The sequence below is a fragment of the Camelus bactrianus genome, chromosome 22 (assembly GCF_048773025.1).
Source record: "Camelus bactrianus isolate YW-2024 breed Bactrian camel chromosome 22, ASM4877302v1, whole genome shotgun sequence".
NCBI classification, from domain to species: domain Eukaryota; kingdom Metazoa; phylum Chordata; class Mammalia; order Artiodactyla; family Camelidae; genus Camelus; species Camelus bactrianus.
In genome coordinates, this window is record NC_133560.1 from 18,599,727 (window position 1) to 18,619,602 (window position 19,876).

Below are 19,876 nucleotides of genomic sequence, written 5' to 3' on the forward strand. Positions count from 1 at the left end.
GCTCTTCCAAAGAAAAGATTAGTTTTATTCATAAGTGAAACTTCAATTAAATTTGATATTTTATTAGTATTTTTTCTCCAAATTAAACTGGAACTGTTAAAATTGAAAATAATGTAGACCGCAGATAGGTACATAGATATATGTCTATGCATATACATGCACATTCATAACTCATTATAGATAAGCCACAAGAATAAAATCATCTCTCTGTACAGATTAGCAACTCATTCAAATCTTGGATGAATCTCATGAGTGACATTTTTGAGGTGGTTTCCATAATTAAATATTGTATAGTGATTCTGCAAGTTAATAGAAATGGAAAACTGACTATAATATTAGAATGATAAAGGACTTAAGATAGTGTGACTTTACTTAGTACTTCAAACTAGACTGAGCTCTTATTTATCGGACAAACTTTGATTTCCACTGGATTATAATTCCAGTCACTACCTTACTTCTAATTTAATAAAAACCCATGATGAAGTCAAAATACGGGCAATGAATTTCTTTTGTAATCGTGGCCATTTTTCCTACTCACTGATAGAACTGATGGCAGAGAGGATTTGGATCCAGTTTAAAGTATATTTTGTATTTTGGATATCACATACAGCATGAAATATATGTCACAAGGGTATTTAACAGGAACCATTTTGAAGTTCCAGGTTCCTGGATACTAAGATCTAGAAGAATTGTATTAGTCCTACCTATTACTGAAAATATATACAAATAATTTAAGTATCTCCTTTGCTTACATTTTTTTTTTATTAGGCTCTATATTAAGCACTTCACATATCACCCCACTTAGTCCTTATTACAACTCTGTGAGATAAGAAACATTAACTCTATTTTATAGCAATTTTAAAAATGAAAGGTAAATGTTTGCTTAGTTGTAGTACCGGAGAGTATCTTGGGCAGGGGACATGTCGTGGTGTGGGGGTGTCTTCTTTGGCAATAAATCTTCACCAATTTTCACCTAATTCCTCTAAATGAAAATGTATCCAAGTAAAAATACCAAACTTCCTAACCAAATAAAAATTTGAGATTCTCCTAGCACCAAGACCCCTGCTACCAGACAGCTGCCCCCAGTGCTGTACGTCCCATGAGGAGCTGCCTCTCTTGCAGGAATCCTGGAGAACGGCTCTAATACAGACAGTCTGACATAGAGCTAATAAAGCCAGGTTTGCCTGATTCTTAAGTCTACGCAGTATTATGTTGATTTAATAATATGCTCTCACCAATGAGAAACTTAGATGTAAAAATATTTTAAATGCATGTAATCAGTAAGCGCTAATAAGATAATGGCATAAAGTAATTGAAGAAGAAAACCTGTCAAACGTTACTTAATATTTAAGTTCAGAATAGAAAAGAGGCCTCCTTCAAGTTTTCCCCCAAAATATCTCTTCCCAAAAGAGCAAAAAAAAAAAAAAATTAAGTCAAACAGCCTATCACTGTAGTGGGTGCTGGGAGATGGAAGTCATTCTAGTTACTTGCCATTGTGCAGCTAGAAAGAAGGATGTACAGGAATTTCCACATCAGAAATCCTCCGTTAGCAGTGGTTTCCTTGGAGACGGAAACACTCCCAAACGTAAGAACCGGTGGTCCTAAGGATGACTGACTGTGGGGTTAGTGTCCATATTTTAAAGTAGCAGGACACACACAAAAGCCAAGATTGGTGTAAAGGCCAGGGGGTCTTAGGAATGCAAGGGAAATTCCGTGTCCCTGTGAGAAAGCAGAGTTCTCACATCGGCCATAAACGAGGTTTTACCTTTGTCTAGTCCTTTGAATAGGCTCATTGACAACAGAAAGAAAAGCTAATTGCATAGCATCTCGTACTATTTAGATCAAGCATGCCAGCTCTGACGCAGGCTTGACATCTTTTTTTCTTTTTGTTTTAAGAGACTATGATTTGCAAATATTAACTATCTATAAGATAGATAAACAACAAGTTTCTTTTGTAGAGCACAGGGAACTATATTCAATATCTTTTAGTAGCCTATAATGAAAAAAAGAATATGAAAACAAATATATGTATGTGTATGTCTGACTGAAACATTAGGCTGTACACCAGAAATTGACACATTGTAAACTGACTATAAACTTCAATAAAAAAAAAAAGATTTTACAAAAAGAGAGAGAGGAAAATATAGTTGATCTTTGTTTCATCCCCAGCAATCACTTCTTTCCTTTTCCAAAAGAATACCTTAAGGTGTAGAGCACTCGACCATCATTCCAAATCCTCAGCATCCTATTGGGAGTGGTTATCCAGTGTGCGTCGGCCTTTTTGGAGTTTCTGAAGAAAGTGTCTGGAATCCAGATTTTCCCCACCATGTTGCTGTTCAATCGGAGGACTTTAATGGTGCTGTTAAATTTCAGACGTCGGTCATACCATGTTTGGGCAAAAAATATATCAATTGTATATTCCTGTTTTAAAGAAAAAGATGAAATGGAACATCTTTAATATAGCAGGACTGTATAATAGAGCATCTGTTTGGATTTATCATTTATGTTCTCATGGCTAATACAAAAAGCAAAGCTACTCTGGCTTCGAATAGTCCAAAAGGAAGCAAAAGCTTTGCTAAGGAGACTCACCCATCTTTCATAGACAAGACGATGATATTGTGAGAAAACAGACCTGTCTAAGTGATTCCTGGCAAAAGATCATCACCCTGATACAGCCGTTTGCATTCGGTATTTATAGAGCAGAGTTTCTCCTGTTATTCTGGGCCAGCTAACTCTCTGTTGTGAGGGCTGTCTTGTGTATTTTAGGATATTTGCTAAGTATTCCTAGCCTCTACCTACTGGGAACCAGTAGCACCAAACCCCACCCTCAATCGTGACAACTAAAAGTATTCCCAGACAGCGCCAATTGTCTCTTGAGGAAATCAACCACCCACGTTCAGAATCACTGCTATAGAGTGAAAGAAAGTCCAGAAAACTCAAAACAGTCCTAACCTGGAGCTCTGGAGGCTCAGCTGCCTCACACACACACACACACAAAAGTGAGGCTCCTCCAGACTCTTCCTTGTCAGGTAGGGTGAGGACGGAAACAAAGGGGAAGACACATAAGGCGCTCTGTGCCGGGTCTGGCAGACAGCACACACCCAAAGCAAGGTAACTGTCTTTATGTTTTACTATTACAGTTGATGTCATTTTTTTTTCTAAACAAGAGGAAATGAACCAATTAAAAGAGAATCTTTATGACTGTACTAATCTCTATCACAAAGCGTATTCAGAAAATGCTATGATGATAAATGAGTGTAATGAATCCTCCCTGCACGTATTTAAGCTGCGAGTGACTGACTTTCATCGAAGAGAAGAAAGTGTGATGTCATTTAGACCTGGAGTCAGAACACTCAAGATCTCATTTGGCTATCATATTTAGATATTACGTAGCATCATTTGATAACCTGATTTTAATCATATCTATAAATGAGAAAATTAAAGAACCCCCAGTGTTCGTAGGAGAGTCATCCACATTTCTTAGTCTGATCCCCTCAACCCACCACCGTTTATAATGAACACAGAAAAACAGGGAGATTATTTATTTGCCCAAGAAAAGCAGCCTGTCAGGATCAGACTAGAATCTTCTTTCTTTGCCTCATTTGCATTGTCCTGGATTACTTCCTTGTGCCTCCTGCCCCAGTATCTCACAGTAACCGACTACACTTCCACTGGGGCAGGTCATACCACCTTGTTTGCTGTTTAACTCCATACGTGCAGCCCCCACGTAATGAGAGCGGAAACTGTTCCATGAAATTCTTTTATCAACTAATTAGTGATGTGCCAGTAAACACAGTAACTCAGTAACTTCTAATCTACATTTGGCAAACACACACACACAAGCTTTAAGATTCTCTCAACTAGTATTTCATAAATTGATCTGGGGACAGTGGTTCTGGACACTAGTGTGCCTGAAATTCCAAGTCCTGTGGTTAAATAGACTACATATACAGCTGCCTGCTGCTGCTGCTTTATATCTTGCATCAGAATGCTAACTATTCTGAGAATTTTAATTGTGAAGAAGAAACATGCTGGCGTTTGTTAATGGGTCAACAAGCAGCTTACTTGCAAGGAGCATGCAGGTGTCAGTATCCTTTATTGAGCAGTAATGGAAGTTTCTCATCTGTCTCTCTGACTCAGCCCGGTGTCCTTACTGCTTGCTTGGTAAACACTATTTTAAAGTTATAATATCGCTATGCTATTCTATGTTAGGGTACATTATGCCATGTTATGTTACGTTACAGTATGTTCTACTGGACTCTGTTCTATTCTATATAGACTTCCGTCCAGTTTCTTATGTCAGATTTGAATAGAAAGCTTTATAGAAGAGCAAAGTTACATTTACTGTTACATCTAATGCACTATTTCCTCTGAGAAACAATTTTGATTTGAAACAAATCAATATTCTAAGATGTAGTAGAGAGCTAGGTTTCATTTTGTAGTAGGGAGTACCTACCAAGGAAGTAATGATTGTTGAATCTTAAAATTACAGCATTTTACACACGTTAGTTTTATACATATAGTTTTATACATACATGTAATTTTCATAACAATCACTAAAACTAATTATATTTATGTCACAAGAGAGAAAAAAAGATCTGAAAGATTCTCTCTCCCTTCCATTTTTTTTTTTGTTATTGTTGGAATATTCCTTGCTATTTCCATGATACCACATTCCCTCTCTAATATGCTAATAAGATCAACAAAAAGCATTAGAAACTTACCATGTTGATAGCGTTCACTGGACCAATGCTATTCACATACATGTCTGTGTGGATTAATGTTGGTTTCACTGCAAAGAGAAACAGAAATATGTGCATATGGAGAAGCATAATATTTTAACGTTTCAGTCCTTGTTATTTGAGAAAGAGATTTATTTTGCTACCTGAGAAGTGATTTACTCACAACTAATTTAGTGCTAGTGACTAATTCACTATATTTAAATAGCTGTTTGTTTTCAAATAAGTATTTCCTTGTAAGCAGGGAAACGTAATAGCTAAGCAGAGCAGAGATTTGATACTGATTATCTTTTTAAGACTATATAAAGATGACTAACTAAGAAAACACTGATCAGATTTTCTTCATCCTTCTCTCAGATATCCTGAATTTTATTATGTTTTCCTTCATGCTCTACAATCCATTCGGGTGCTATAACCTGACTTGGCCCATATGGAAAAAAATAACTACATAGCGACCTAGAAAACAATATGCATTAGAAACATGAAATAGACATAAAAAGCAACAAGGATTATGAACTGTTTTTGAAACACTGCTCCCTGTTGATTCCTTTTATGACCACTTCATCCTCATCCATCTCCAGCCAACACAAAAATCAATCTTCCTCAAGGATTTAATGAATTCTGTGACTCATCAAATAATATGAGGAAACCATATGGAAACCCAATACACACCTATTTGTCAAAGAGGACTGATATTAAAAGTCATGTAGTGTTACATCTATGACCTAATGAATGTGCTCCATTTTCATTTAACATTTAATGAACAAGGATTCATAATACTCTGGGCTTCGATTCAGCAAGCACATTTCTCTCATCTTTATCCATTTTCCGTGAAGTGCCATGCTCTGATTCCCTCCAGTGGGTTGCATTCTCCACTCCTCCCTGCGTCTACACCCTGGCCTTCACATCCGTGAGGCTGCATCTCTGCCCCTGAACACTGAGACTGACCGTCTGACTTGCATTGGCTAATAATATATGGACAAAAGTGACTATGCTAGTTCTAATTCTAAGCATCAAGCCTTGTGAGCTTCTATTTTCTCTCTCCTTGCTACTGTCACAAGAAGGACATCCCCAGCTAGTCTGCTGGTCCCAGGAGTGGAATGAGAGCACAGCTTTCCTAAATGAGGGTCCCTAACCCAGCTGAGCTTAGATGAGATTTTGTGGTTGTTTGTTACAAAGCTATAGGTAAGCAGTATGTCTTTTCTTTACTATGATTTACTTGGTTTTTTTAATCTTAAAAAAATTTTTTTTGTTGGAGGGTGGGTAATTAGGTTTTTATTTATTTACTTCTTTTTAACGGAGGTACTGGGGATTGAACCCAGGACCTCATGCATGCTAGGCATGGGTTCTACCACTGAACTACAGTGTCCCACCTTATTTTATTTTGTTGGGGATGGCTAATGAGGTTTTTGCTTATTTGCTTTTTTAAATGGAGGAACTGGGGATTGAATCCTGGTGATTTCTGATGTTGCTTCATAAAGAAATTTAGACTATTTCCTTCTATATATAGTCTTTGTCTGTGATGTCTAGGAAAATTAAAATTTCTAGCTCTGACGCTCACTTGAACATCATCTTTCTTCATTTTGAACTTAATGTCCCTTCTACTCCAAAGCCTAAATGCTATTTACACCTTCTTTATTTTAACAACATACAGTGGGAAGTATTATTTACACCCTTCTGGTTGTTGAAATGTGCTGGTGTTTCCTTCTGACGTGGCAGCCATGTTTGTCTCGGCGTAACCCACGTCACAAAAGGCCTTCACGTACCTCCTATATCAGGTCGCAGTTTATTGTCATATCCTTCCAGAAGGTTGTTTAAGATGACAGTGACATCGCCCTCTGGAACTTTTGGAGTCAAGACCCATGTTTTGTTAGAAGCGTAATCTTCATAGTCATCATCAGATTTTTGGCTAGTGAGGCTAAGAAAACAAAAATATCGGTCAAGAAACATGTTGACCCCACCTAAGTTGACGTTTACTCCCAGACCACTGGTGGAAAAGGAGAAGTGAAACAGGATGGCAGAGGTGGATTCCAGTCAAAATTCTCAGCTGAGGGTTAGTCTAGCTAATTAAATTTGACTGAGGTACATTAAAATCTATTAAAATATACTCTTCAGTTTTCCAGAATGCTCTGTCCTCCCGTCTATAAATATACATGTTTTATCAGTTATTTTTGGCTTTTTGGTAGTTGGTGTTCTTCCTGGCCACCTGCCCAACTTCACAAAAGACTTACTAAAAAAAAAAAAAAAAATCCTATTTTTGGGAAAGCCACACTTAAATGATCGTAATTCAGTCTAGGAGTTCAGGCATAATGTCTATTTCTTCCTCCTTTGAGAAGTTAACTTGCTCCAACCTATTAATGAAAGTAAGACACTGGTAATTAGATTCACTCCCACAAACCGACAGAGAAGTCTCTCTCCCCTCAATTGAACTACTAAGGAGGGCTCAGTCTTGCTGCCATTCCTTCCTCCAGGGTGTGTGTATGTGTATTTTTTTTTCCCCCTCACTTGTGCTGAAAGGCAAGGGCGGTTCATTTATCTTTGATTGTTAAGAACCCTGTACTATGAAGAAAGATGTAGCTGCAGACTTTAAACCACTCTTTATTATAGCAAAAGTGCCCAAGCTGGAAACTCATACTAATCTAATGCTGTACAGTCATAGAAGCGAAGTTACCTATTTTGAATGATGAAAAAGCAACAGAACATTCTGTGATTCAGTTTTCTATGCCAAAACCTGTCAAAAATCCCCACAACTGGACCAGAAGTTAAGGCTGATTTTGGCAGGATATTAGAATTTCCTACAGTTTGCCCCTTCCCTGCCCCAAGTTTCATATCCCTCCCCCAGATCCCTCCCATACACAGAAGGATTCTATTTTCCAGATCTAGGGGCAATACAAAACCTGGCAAAAACTGCCATTTTCATTTTTATCACTACTCAGTAAATATTGTTTACTTTTGCTATTTATGGTGAAATAAATAATTACTAACTTGAAATATAAACTTCTCATCACCATCCTCATTGAATTCAGTTTATTTTCTCAAAGATACAGTAAAAGTGAATCTTGTCAGAAATCAAATCAGTGCCTCCTGTCAGTGCCCTGAATAGATATGTGTATTCTCAAACCATATTTATCACCTTTCTTCAATTATACTCAATCATACTCAATCATCAAGATAGATGTATATGCATATATGTATATACATGTGTATGTATAGATAAGTAGACCGTTGAGTAAATATCATAGAAGAAAGCTGATTATGTGATTGTGATTAATCTGGTTTGAGAATGAGGATGGGAGATGAAGTTTTAAAAGTAATCACTGGGATGGTTCAACTTAGTAAGCAAGTAATCTTTTTATTCCTTTAAAGCTTTAGAAATAGGAAACATAATGCCTGAGCCACACATTTGCAGAAAACCTAACATAGCCAGTCTTACATCTTGCACGTAAGTTAGCAAAAGACCTTAAAATTTTTTTCTGAATTTCACAGAGCACCCATAGAAGGTTTGTACAGTAGGATGGCCAAAGCTGCAACCAGCTCTCAGAGAGAAATACCTCAATGCAAGCAGAGACTAGATCTCGGCTAGGAAAATTCCTCTTAAGCCTCAATTCCTCATTTCTCTAGAGCACTGATGAACTCTATCTAATAGAGTTCTAATCCTATGACCTAAATCTTACTTGTTTAAGAAAACAGAAGTTCTGTGACAAAGAAATTTTCAAATCTCTCCAATAACTCATTGAGAAAAGAATGTAGCTGACCCACTGGGTTTCATCATAATATTTTATCACTGTTTAAACTGTTCATGCAAAGTGTCTTTTCAAAAAAGCTCTTCAACCTCTTCCTTCCTCTCCCCGCCTCTCTCACCCCTGCCTCTCTTCCTCCCTCCCTCCCTTCCTCAGACAAGTGCATCCTATTACAGTTTCTTTAAGGAAAGGGAGTATTTAAATCATTTGGTATGCTTGTTCATATCACCTCCCTATACTAACAAATAATCCAAGCACGATGGTGCCATATTATCATTGTTACTGTTTTCGGGCAGATTCTGAAGAAAAATACATTAATTGAAAAGATAAAAGATGCTTCTTAGCATTAGTACTACCTTCCAGAATTGCCCAAATAATTCTCTTAGTCATCAGCTATTAGAAGCCAAAACAATAATCAAATAGATTTCACATAACAAGGTCAGTGACAAGCAAAGTTCATAGCAATACAGGCCTTCCTCAAAGACCAAGAAAAATCTCAAACAACTTAACTTGCCAACTTAAAGAATTAGAGAATAAACGAAAACTAAAATCAGCAGAACAAAAGAAATAGTAAGATTGAAGGGGAAATAAATAAAATAAGAGATTTAAAAAAAGAAGAAAAAGAAAGAAAGAAATCAGTCAAACCAAGAGCTGGTTTCTTGAAAGAGTAACCAAAATCACAAACCTCTGGTGAGGCTCACCAAGAAGAAAAGAGAGAGGATGCAAATAAAATAAGAAAGGAAAAAGGAGAAGTGATAACCAATACTACAAAAATATAAAAAACAATAGAACACTATAAACAACTTTATGCCAAAAAATTGGACAACCTAGATGAAATGGACACATTTCTAGAAACATACAGTCTACCAAAACTAAATCAAGAAGAAATAGATAATATGAACAGACCAATCACTAGAAGTGAAATAGAATCTGTAATAATAGTAACAACAACAACAACAACAACAACAACAACAATTCCCTGCAAACACAAGTTCAGCACCAGATGGCTTCACTGGGAAATTCCACCAAACATGCAAGAACTTATACCAATCCTTTTCCAACTCTTCCAAAAGACTGAAGAGAGGGGAACACTCCCAAACTCATTCTATGAAGCCACCCTCACTCTGATACCAAGACAAGACAAAGACACTACCAAAAAAGAAAATTACAGGCCAGTATCTCTGATGAATATAGATACAAAAATTCTCAACAAAATGTTAGCAAACAGAATCCAACAACACATAAGGATCATACACCATTATCAAGTCAATTCATCCCAGGGTCACAAGACTGGTTCAACATATGGAAATCAATCAGTGTGATACACCACATCAACAAGACAAAGGACAAAAAAAAAAAAATCCTCTCAATAGATGCAGTAAAAGTGCCTGATAACATTCAACACCCACTTATGATAAAGACTCACCAAAGTGGGTACAGAGGGGACATGTCTCAACATAATAAAAACTATAAATGACAAACCCACAGCCAACAGAGTGCTCAGCGGTGAAAAGCTGAAAGCCTTCCCATTAAAATCTGGAACAAGACAGAGATGTTCACTGTCACTCCTACTCAGCATAGTATTGCAAGCCCCTGCCACAGCAATCATACAAGAAATAAAAGGGACCCAAATTGCAAGAGAAGAGGTAAAACTGCCACTATATGAGGATGCATGATAGAATATATAGAAAACCCTAAAGACTATACACGAAAAATACTAGAGCTGATAAACAAATTAAGCAAGGTGGCAGGATACAAGATTAACATACAAAAATCTGTTGCATTTCTTTACACTAACAATGAAATTTCAGAAAGAAAAAGTGAAAAAAAAATCCTTTTAAAATTGCATCAAAAAAATAAAACACTTAGGATTAAACCTGACCAAGATGGTAAAAGACTTATATGCTGAGAACTATAAAACAACGATAAAGGAAATTACAGGTGAATTAAAGAAATAGAACAATATCCCAGCTCATGGGTTGGAAGAATTAATATTGATAAAATAACCATGCTACTCAAAGCAATCTACAGATTTAATGCAATCCCTATCAAACCAGCCAGGACATTTTTCACAGAACTAGAACAAATTATCCTAAAATTTATATGGAATCACAAAAGACCCAGAAGAAAAAGAACAAAGCTGGAGTCATAACCCTCCCAGACTTCAGACAATACTACAGAGCTATAGTAATCAAAACAGCATGGTATTGGCACAAAAACAGACATACGGATCAATGGAACAGAATAGAGAGCCCAGAAATAAACCCATACACCCAGGGTCAATTGATCTTTGACAAAGGACAAAAGAATATACAATGGAGAAAAGAGAGTCTCTTCAGCAAATGATGTTGGGAAAGCTGGACAGCTGCATGTAAATCAATGAAGTTAGAACACTCCCTCACTCCATATACAAAAATAAACTCAAAATGGCTTAAAGACTTAAACATAAGACAGGACACCATCAATCTCCTAGAAGCAAACATAGGCAAAATATTCTCTGACATAAATTGTAGCAATGTTTTCCTAGATCAGTCTACTAAAGCAATAGAAATAAAAGCAAAAATAAACAAATGGAACTTAATTAAACTTAATAAGCTTTTGCACATAAAGGAAATCGTAAACAAAACAAAAAGAAAACCTATGAACTAAGAGAAAATATTTGCAAAAGATGCAACTGACAGAGGCTTAATTTCCAGAATATACAAACAGGTCATACAACTCAGAAACAAAAAAACTAAACACCCCAATTAAAAATGGGCAGAAGACCTAAACAGACATTTCTCCAAAGAAGATATACAGATGGCCAACAGGGACATGAAAAAATACTCAATATCACTAATTATCAAAGAAATGCAAATCAAAACCACAATAAGGCATCACCTCACACCAGTCAGAATGGCAATTGTTAAAAAGTTCACAAATGATAAATGTTGGAGAGGGTGTGGAGAAAAGGGAACCCTCCTACACTGTTGGTTGGAACGTAGTTTGGTGTAGCCATTATGGAAAACAGTATGGGGATTCCTTAAAAAAACTAAAAGTAGACTTACCACATGATCTAGCAATCCCACTCTTGGGCATATATCCAGAGGAAACTCTAATTCAAAAAGATACATGCACCCCAATGTTCATAGCAACACTATATATAATAGACAAGATATGGGAACAACCTAAATGCCCATTGAAAGATGAATGGATAAAGATGTTGTGTGTACCAACACACACACACACACACACACACACACACACACAATGGAATACTACTTAGCCATAAAGAATGAAATAATGCCATTTGTAGCAACATGGATGGACCTAGAGATTATCATATTAAGTGACATTAAGCCATGAAGAGAAAGACAAATATCACAGGATATCATGTATATATGGAATCTAAATAAATCATAAAAATGAACTTATTTACAAAACAGAAATAGACTCACAGACATAGAAAACAAACTTATGGTTGCCAAAGGGGAATGGGGGGAATAAATTAGGAGTTTGGGATTAGCAGATACACACTACTATATATAAAATAAGGTCCTACTGTATAGCACAGGAAACTATATCTAGTATCCTGCAATAACCTATAATGAAAAATATATAAAAACATCTATGTATAACTGAATCACTATGCTGTACACAGGAAACTAGCACAACATTATAAATCAAATATATTTCAATTAAAACAAAAGTGTCAGGGACAGATTTGGTCATACCTCAAGAAGTGTACTTAGTCATAAAGAGGTAAAATAGAGCAGAAAAATTAAGAGAATGTTCTTGGTAGTTAGAAGTATCAGGTTTGCCTTCTGGATTCCTGTCTTGCCCGACACTATTTTTATGACCTTGGGCACGTTATTTAACCTTGATAAAGTTCACAGTGTTCTCATCTTTAAAATAGAGTTAAGACTAGTTTTCACATCACATTTTTGTGCAAGGTTAACATAATGTTTATTCAGTGCTTAGCACGGTGCCTGACACACAGCCCTGAAAGCAGACTGGTAATCGTTTCCAACCTCACAGCCAAAACCTGAATCGACAGGGAGCTGCTTCCAGACTTTGGTCTAATATAGGCCAAGAAGAACTAAAAACAGATGTTATCCAGGAAGAAAAATAATGAGCCCCCACATTATAAATAAATGAAGTTTTTATTCTCTAGAGTGTTTGCAGCTGAGCTCTAAACTAACGGGGCTGATGCATCTTCTGGGATTGTTTCCAGATTTGTTAAAAAAAAAAAAAAAAAGCAAAGAAAAAAGAAACACTCTCATTCAAAATTGGCTGTTTCTGTAGAATTCTTTGGAGTCAAGACCTCCTTGCTTATAGGTGGACTATCTAGGGATAATTAAGTCTGACCACTCAGTAAGGCATTCTGTAGAATTGTGAGCTCCATGAGAATGCTTGGGCAGAAACAGACTGATAATGATTCAAGGAAATTGACTTAACAGTTGAGTGGGCTGAGAGCAAACAAACTTGAACTTCTAGCTAAAGGCACCTATCTAAATGTAATGGCCTTTAGAAGTGATTATTCCTTCTTGTGCCCTTTAATAGACTAAACACAATTTTTAAAAGGTAAGGGACTGAAGTTAACATTACTCTTATATTAACATAATGAAAACCTTGTTTGTTTTTTTTTTTTTTGGATAACTTCTGAAAGTGATAATTTCCTAAAGACAGTGCCAGGAAAGGCTGTAAATTTCTGAAAGACAGTGCCAGAAAAGGCTGTAAAGTTTTCACTTTAAAAGCTTTCAAAAAATTGTTAGAAAGCCATCTGACCCAGGGCCTTGGGCCAGCAGCATGAGAATTTCCTGGCAATTTCTAGAAACGTACAACCCTGGGTATCACCCAGAGTCCTGAATCAGAATCTTTTCTTTTTCTTTTAGCAAGATCTTCAAGTGATTTATATGCATACTAAAATTTGAGAATCTCAGTCACAGAGTGTTTAAGCAAGGCGTGCTCCCTCTCGCGTGTGTGTGTGTGTACGCACGATGGGATGGGCTCTTAAAAAAACAAACCACACAGGTTCCCAGGTTCCTACTTTAGCTCTCCTGACTCTGAGTCTCCACGTTAAATTAGATTATTCATTTTTATTTTCATCTTTATACAGTTTTATGCATGATTTAAATTTATGCATGATTACAAATATGTAATAAGTTCATGTTTATGATGAGAAGCAAAAATCCATTTTGTTTAGGAAAAAAGTGGCTTTTAAAAACAAATACTGAATTTGAAAAAAAAATGAATAGATGCTCGATGAGAGATTGCTCTCGATGAGACAGAAGATTTTAAATATTTGAATTTTGGTACTTATTTTGGACATTTGCCACTGTGAAGACTAATCATGCAGTTTATGCAAGTTGAGATTTATATCCAGGTTATTTCAGATCTCCATAGATTCAATACAGTTCTAAGTTTTGTGGGAAGGAAAAATCTAGTCGTTGTATGCTCCCCAAGTTATATAACAGCAAACATTTGGGTGACAAATAATAAAAACATTTGTCTTTTCATTTGGGTATCTTCAAATCCACTGGTGTTTGGCATCATAAACAAAGAATATACATTTTCCTTTGCCTACAATCTTTTCTTCTCTCCACTTCCCAAACCAATATCGGGCATGGCTTATTCCTTCTTACCTTTCAATTTCCAACACAAAAATCACCTTCCTCATAGAGGTCGGTCTTTCCTTACTGTTTAGTCTATCTCTGTCACCCACCGCATCCTTTATATGTTCTAGCCAGTCCCTTGACTGCGCCATAGCATTGTTACAATGTGTGTTCACTGACTTACTGTCTGTTTCCATTACTAGACTATAAACTCCATGAATACATGGAATTTATAATTAAAATTTGTGGAAGGAATCTTTTATCCCCTACTCACTAGTTTTCCTAAGATAAATTTTAACACCAACAATGGCTACTATTAAGTGTTTACTATGTTGTAGGGATAACCTTAAAGACTTCATATACCTTCTCCCACTTCATCTTCAAAATACTGATATTCCTATCATTCTCTCCATTTTACAAATGAAGAAAAACAATGATATTTACCAACAGGCGTAGTTGGCCAAAACCAAAATGGTTTAAGCATTATGCTGCAAGGCTTTAAAAAAAGGAATGGAGACCCAAGAATCTGCTACGGAACATTCATCAAAAAAATAATAAGATCATCTAAAACAAATGGTTGCTCCAGCTCATTTTCCCTTAGGACATTAAATCAGTTTATGCCTGAGATCAATAAAAGTATGGCACCTCAGCATGAAGTTAATAACGTTCGAATTTCATAAGCTTGTCACTGCAGATACCAGCGATTTGATCTCCCCACACTGAGGAATGACAGCAGAGCTCCTAACTTCACTTACGGGATGTGATCAGCTGCCTCACTGAGACCCTTTCTTCCATGGCTTGGAAAGTAGTGCACACTGCAAGGCTGAGGCATAAGCTAGTTCGTTTCAAAGGATGTCCTCCAGCCGCTGCAGAAGATGGCTTTGGTAGAAACTACAGGAGCAGGTATGGTAGGGGAGTGCATCTATCCTCAGAGGGCACAGGGGACTTAGAATCTGACCCTCGGAGGACACTTCACTCTGTGCTGTCCAGGAGGACCGGGAATTCAGAAACGTTGTGGTTCACTGGACAGGAACACTGGGGCACACACTGCTCTGTCATACGGAGCCGTTAGGGTCCCATGGGAAGCTGCATCTCCCAGTGGGGACAGGTGGGAGACCCCTGCAGAACCTGTGGGGGCAGGTGCTCCATGCATAGCAATGCGCCTGTGCACAGAGGGTGGGGTCAATTCTAAGTGGAGATTCTGTGTGAATCATTCTATTTACTATGATCCCCCTTAGCTCATAAGTTCAGTTTTGTGATAACCAGGGCAACAGCTGCTGGTAAGTGTGTCTGTCTGTCTGAGTCAGTTATCAGATGTATATATTCCAATTATGAAAAATGCAAACTGTTTATTAGCAATCTCCAATAACCCATATCAAATAAATGTCTGTGGGGGTTGTACTAGCTAAGATGAATTTTACTGCAAGTATCAGAACATTCAAACTAAACTGGGAGGGACCGGCACATATAATTGTAAAGCTTGATGTAGGATGAGCTTCAGGGCGCTTTGATTTGGCTTCTCAACTGTGTTTTTAAATACTTAGATTTTTCTCTCTCGCCCTTCTATCCTCCACGGTATCAACTTCAACCCAAAGATGGCTTAACTGTATGGTCACAAGATGCTAACAATTCCTTACCTCTGTGGTTTCTGACTTAAAGCCATAAAAACAGAGATAAACTCTTTCAGATGTTTACTTGTCTTAAAAGTCCCAGGAAGTCTCACTTTGTGCATCACTAGCCTGAATACATATGAATTCATACACATGACACCAAATCTATAGCTGGAGGATGGGACTCTGTTCATAATCTTAGTGTAATTATACATCCTACCACTGGTATCAAAGATGAAGTCAGCATTCCCAAAGTCATGTGGCCCTCACAGACCCCAAATAAAAACTGGGATATTTAAGATAAAGGAGGAAAATACGCGGAAGACAAGCACAGCATTCACTAGGAAGAGAGAGTGTAAACAGGAAAAAACATCGAAGTCAGGTCATGTTCTAGGATGCTCACTGAAGTCCGTTTTCCCTGGATTAGCCGTCTCACTGCAGTTTGTTGTTGTTGTTTGTTTGAACTCACTCTTAAATAAAAATGGGACAGTGTGGAGTACTTAGGACTCATACAGTTTTGGAAGGAAAACATTTTGGCACTACCTACTAAACATGAGTACCTCTGTATCCTGTAACCCAGAAAGTCCAACCCTAGATTTGTTCCACCAAAAAAATGCACACACAGGTCCACTCCAAGACACGCACAAGAATGCTCACAGTTGCATTTTTGGTAATAGACATTTATATAACTTAACAGTAGAATGAATAAATAAAATATGGCATATTTATATAATGAAATATTATACAATAATACAAATTAGTGATCTACTGCTATGTGCAGCAAAATCAATCTGAAAAATAAAAATTTCAGCAAAAGATGTACACACATGCCCAATACATGCACACACATATGGTATGTTTCTGTTTGTACAACATTTAATAAGAGGCAAAATTCAACTATAGAGATCAAAGCCAGCACAATAATTACTTTGAGGGAAGAGAAAGAAGATAGAGATTGGGAGGGGGATGAAGATGTTTCCTGGGTGTTGGCAATATTTTCTTTCCAAAAATTAGTGGTTATGTGGCTTTTCATTTCAATTAGTGATGATCCAATGATCCATATTTATGTCTTATGGACTTTTTACACATTTCATTTCACAATAACAACAACAAAAAAAGGTGTTTAAAATTTTAGCTTAAGCTGGAGCATTAAAAGTAGAATGAAAGGCCCCTAAATGCAAGAAATACGTCTTCAACAGATATTCCAAAACTTTGCAAGCGCCTAGCACTTGACAAGCCATCCAGTGAAAACTTTCCACATTATTGAAAAAATCAATGAGAGTATAGATTATTTTTAAAGGGTCAATGTTTGTGAAAATGTAGTTGGTAAAACTCACTCTTTTTGTAAGTGTGCATGTGTAACAGTTTCAGCTAACGTTAAAGTAAGCTGCCTATAAAACACGCCATCACCTGATTGCCATCACTCTCTTCATTAAATGTCTACTCCCTGAAAACTCAAGCAACATATACAGAAAATATTTGGGCAGGTTAAAAAGGAAACAAGGCCAAGGTTAACTAACCCAAGAAAGCAACCCTAAAGTCACGTTAACTCTCCATGACTGTCCGGGAGAACAGAAATAAAAGTGCTGATGCTAAATTGTGGTAAGAAGGACACGCCATTGGACACAGGAATTCTTCCTTTGTAAATAACAATGATTTTTGGTAATGATAATGATTATCATAATGGCACATTCCGAATTTATTTAGTTATAAAGCACCTTCATGTGATAATTTACAAAGCGAGAAAAAAAATCACAGTCTCAGAAAGCAGACAAGATGGCAGAGAAGAAAAGACCCTGGGCTCACGTCCCCCTACAGGCACACCAAGATCACAACTACCTGCAGGATAACCCAAGACGAGAAAAACTGCCATCTACCAGAAAAGATCTTCTACAACTGAAGACATAAAGAAGAGGCTACAATGGGGTGGATTCTCCATATAATCAAATCCCATACACGGCCCTTCCCTCTCCTCCACGGGCAACTCACAAACTGAGGAATCATTATATTGCAGAGCTTCACCCAGAGGAGTGAGTTCTGAGCCCCACATCGGGCTCCCCAGCCAGCAGGTCCAGCACCGCCCCCAGAACATCTGGCTTCCAAGGCCAGTGGGGCTTAACTGCGGGAGCCCAGCAGGACTGGGGGAAATAGAGACTTCACTCTTAAAGGCGCACACAAAATCCACACCCCCCCCCCACCCCTCACACAGCAGGATCCGGGGCTAAAGCAGTTGTCTGATTGGAGCCCTGGCCAGACCTACGCGCTGGGCTCCTGGAGAGCTGGGAGGTGGCTGGGCTCACCTTGGGGACACAGACATTGGTGGCAGATATTTTAGGGAAACACTGAACTGCATGAACATTGCTGCTGCTGAGCTAGTATCTTGGCTCATTAGCGCTAAGACCTGGCCCCACCCAACAGCCTGCAGGGGCCAGTGCTGGGACGCCTCAGGCCAAACGGCTAACTGGGCTGCCAGAAGACTAAAGACCCACAGCTGCCTCTAGACAGGGCCCTGCCCACACGGGGCCAAGGCCCAGCCCCACCCACCAGCAGGCGGGCACCAGGAGCAAGAAAACCAGGGTCCCTCAATGCTGGCCAGACCCTGCCCTGGGACCAACTGGGCCCTCGCTCTGCCCACTAGAGCAGGCCAACACAACCTTTGGGGCACCCCAGACACTATACCCAACTGCGTCAGGAACCCCATACTTTGCTTCCCTCCCCAAAGATCTGAAATGAGGTCTGAGATCCCTGGGCCCTGCAGCCAGAATCCAGGAACCACCTCCACCTGTCAGTAGTCAGGCACTAACCCCAGGATCTGGCTTCACCTGCCAGCAAGTGGCCAACAGCCCCGGGATCTTCAGGACCCTGACTCCATCCACCAGTGAGCCTGCACTAGCCGTGGGGGCCCCCTAAGATTCCACAACCAGCCACCTGGTGACCAGGACCTGACAAACAGTCAGCAGCACCTGCACAAGACAGGGCCTGGCAGCCACCAGACTAGGCACCAACCAGGCCTACCAGACCACCCACAGTCAGCCCAACTTAGGGCGGACCCCTAGAGCACACAGCTTGGGTGACGAGAGGGGAGCGCACTGCTGGGACGCACAGGATGCCTCCTACAGAGGCCACTTCTCCAAGCTTGAGAAACACACATAAAAATCCAAATGCAACTTAGACAAAATGAGGCGGCAGAGGAACATGTTCCAGATGAAGGAACAAAATAAAACCCCAGAAGAAGAACTAAATGAAGTGAAGACAGGCAACCGACCTGAGAAAGAGTTCCAAGTAATGACGGTAAAAATGATCCAAGAACGACTTGGGAGTAGAATGGATTCACAGAGTGAGAAGTTAGCAAGTTTTCACAAAGAGTTAGAAAACAAAGAACAATCAAACAGAGATGAAGAATGCAATAACTGAAATGAAAAACACACTAGAAGGAAAAACAATTTTCACAGTATCTCATCTGTGTACCCTTTGCCACAGATAGGAAGCCATGGCTTCAAAACTTGGATATCTTGGGGAAACTGAGATGACTCAACTTGCACAATATACACCAATGTAGAATTTTTCCAAGGCAGTAACCCTTAGGGGGACCCCGAGTATGCTGGTCTCATGCAGAACATTATTTTCTGCAAGGTGGCAGAACTTAGACACTGTACTTGCACTGTTACTGGACCACGGCAACAGGGTGACAAGCTAGTCCCACACACCTTCGGAGGCTGCTCTCCTGTATGCTAGGAACAGACACGAAGTTTGTATTTCTTGCTGTTTTCTGACTCCTGACATCCAAGACCGATTATAACCACAGAAGACATGCAAACCATAAAGCTAATGTCAGAGAAGACTATAATTATTTACTATGAAGGAACAGTTCAAGAGGGAAATACTCCGAATTTCTTCATTTATATGATGACTCTCACTAAGAATGTACAAAGTCTAGCACACACTGCATGTTTGATACTGGATACAGATTTGTTATTCTTACCCCAGCTGCACGTTAAAATTACCTAGAGGGCTTTAAAAAAAAAAAAAAAAAAAAAGACCAGTGCTGAAAGCTCACCTCTTAAGATACTAATTTTTTTGATCTAGGATGAGACCAAGACATTGGTATTCAGCTAACTCTAAGGTGCAGCCAGGGTGAAGGGAAGAAAAGGACATTCTTTCCCAAGTAAATACCACTTTGGTAACTGCTCTCA

The 19,876-nt window shown here is 38.5% G+C and overlaps 1 protein-coding gene across 2 annotated transcripts in view; it reads right to left on the reverse strand.

The window, feature by feature from the left end:
* Positions 1–19,876, reverse strand: part of GABRG2 (gamma-aminobutyric acid type A receptor subunit gamma2) — a 92,979-nt gene that overhangs the window by 55,959 nt on the left and 17,144 nt on the right. The window contains exons 2-4 of one of the 2 annotated variants that reach the window (XM_010972231.3): positions 6,506–6,657; positions 4,725–4,792; positions 2,201–2,421 (exon numbers count right to left, since the gene is read on the reverse strand). In XM_010972231.3, coding sequence (XP_010970533.1) covers positions 2,201–2,421; positions 4,725–4,792; positions 6,506–6,657 — 441 coding nt within the window. Of the gene's footprint in view, positions 1–2,200; positions 2,422–4,724; positions 4,793–6,505; positions 7,097–19,876 lie in introns of those variants that run through there. The other variant, XM_074350326.1, reaches the window with a different exon arrangement.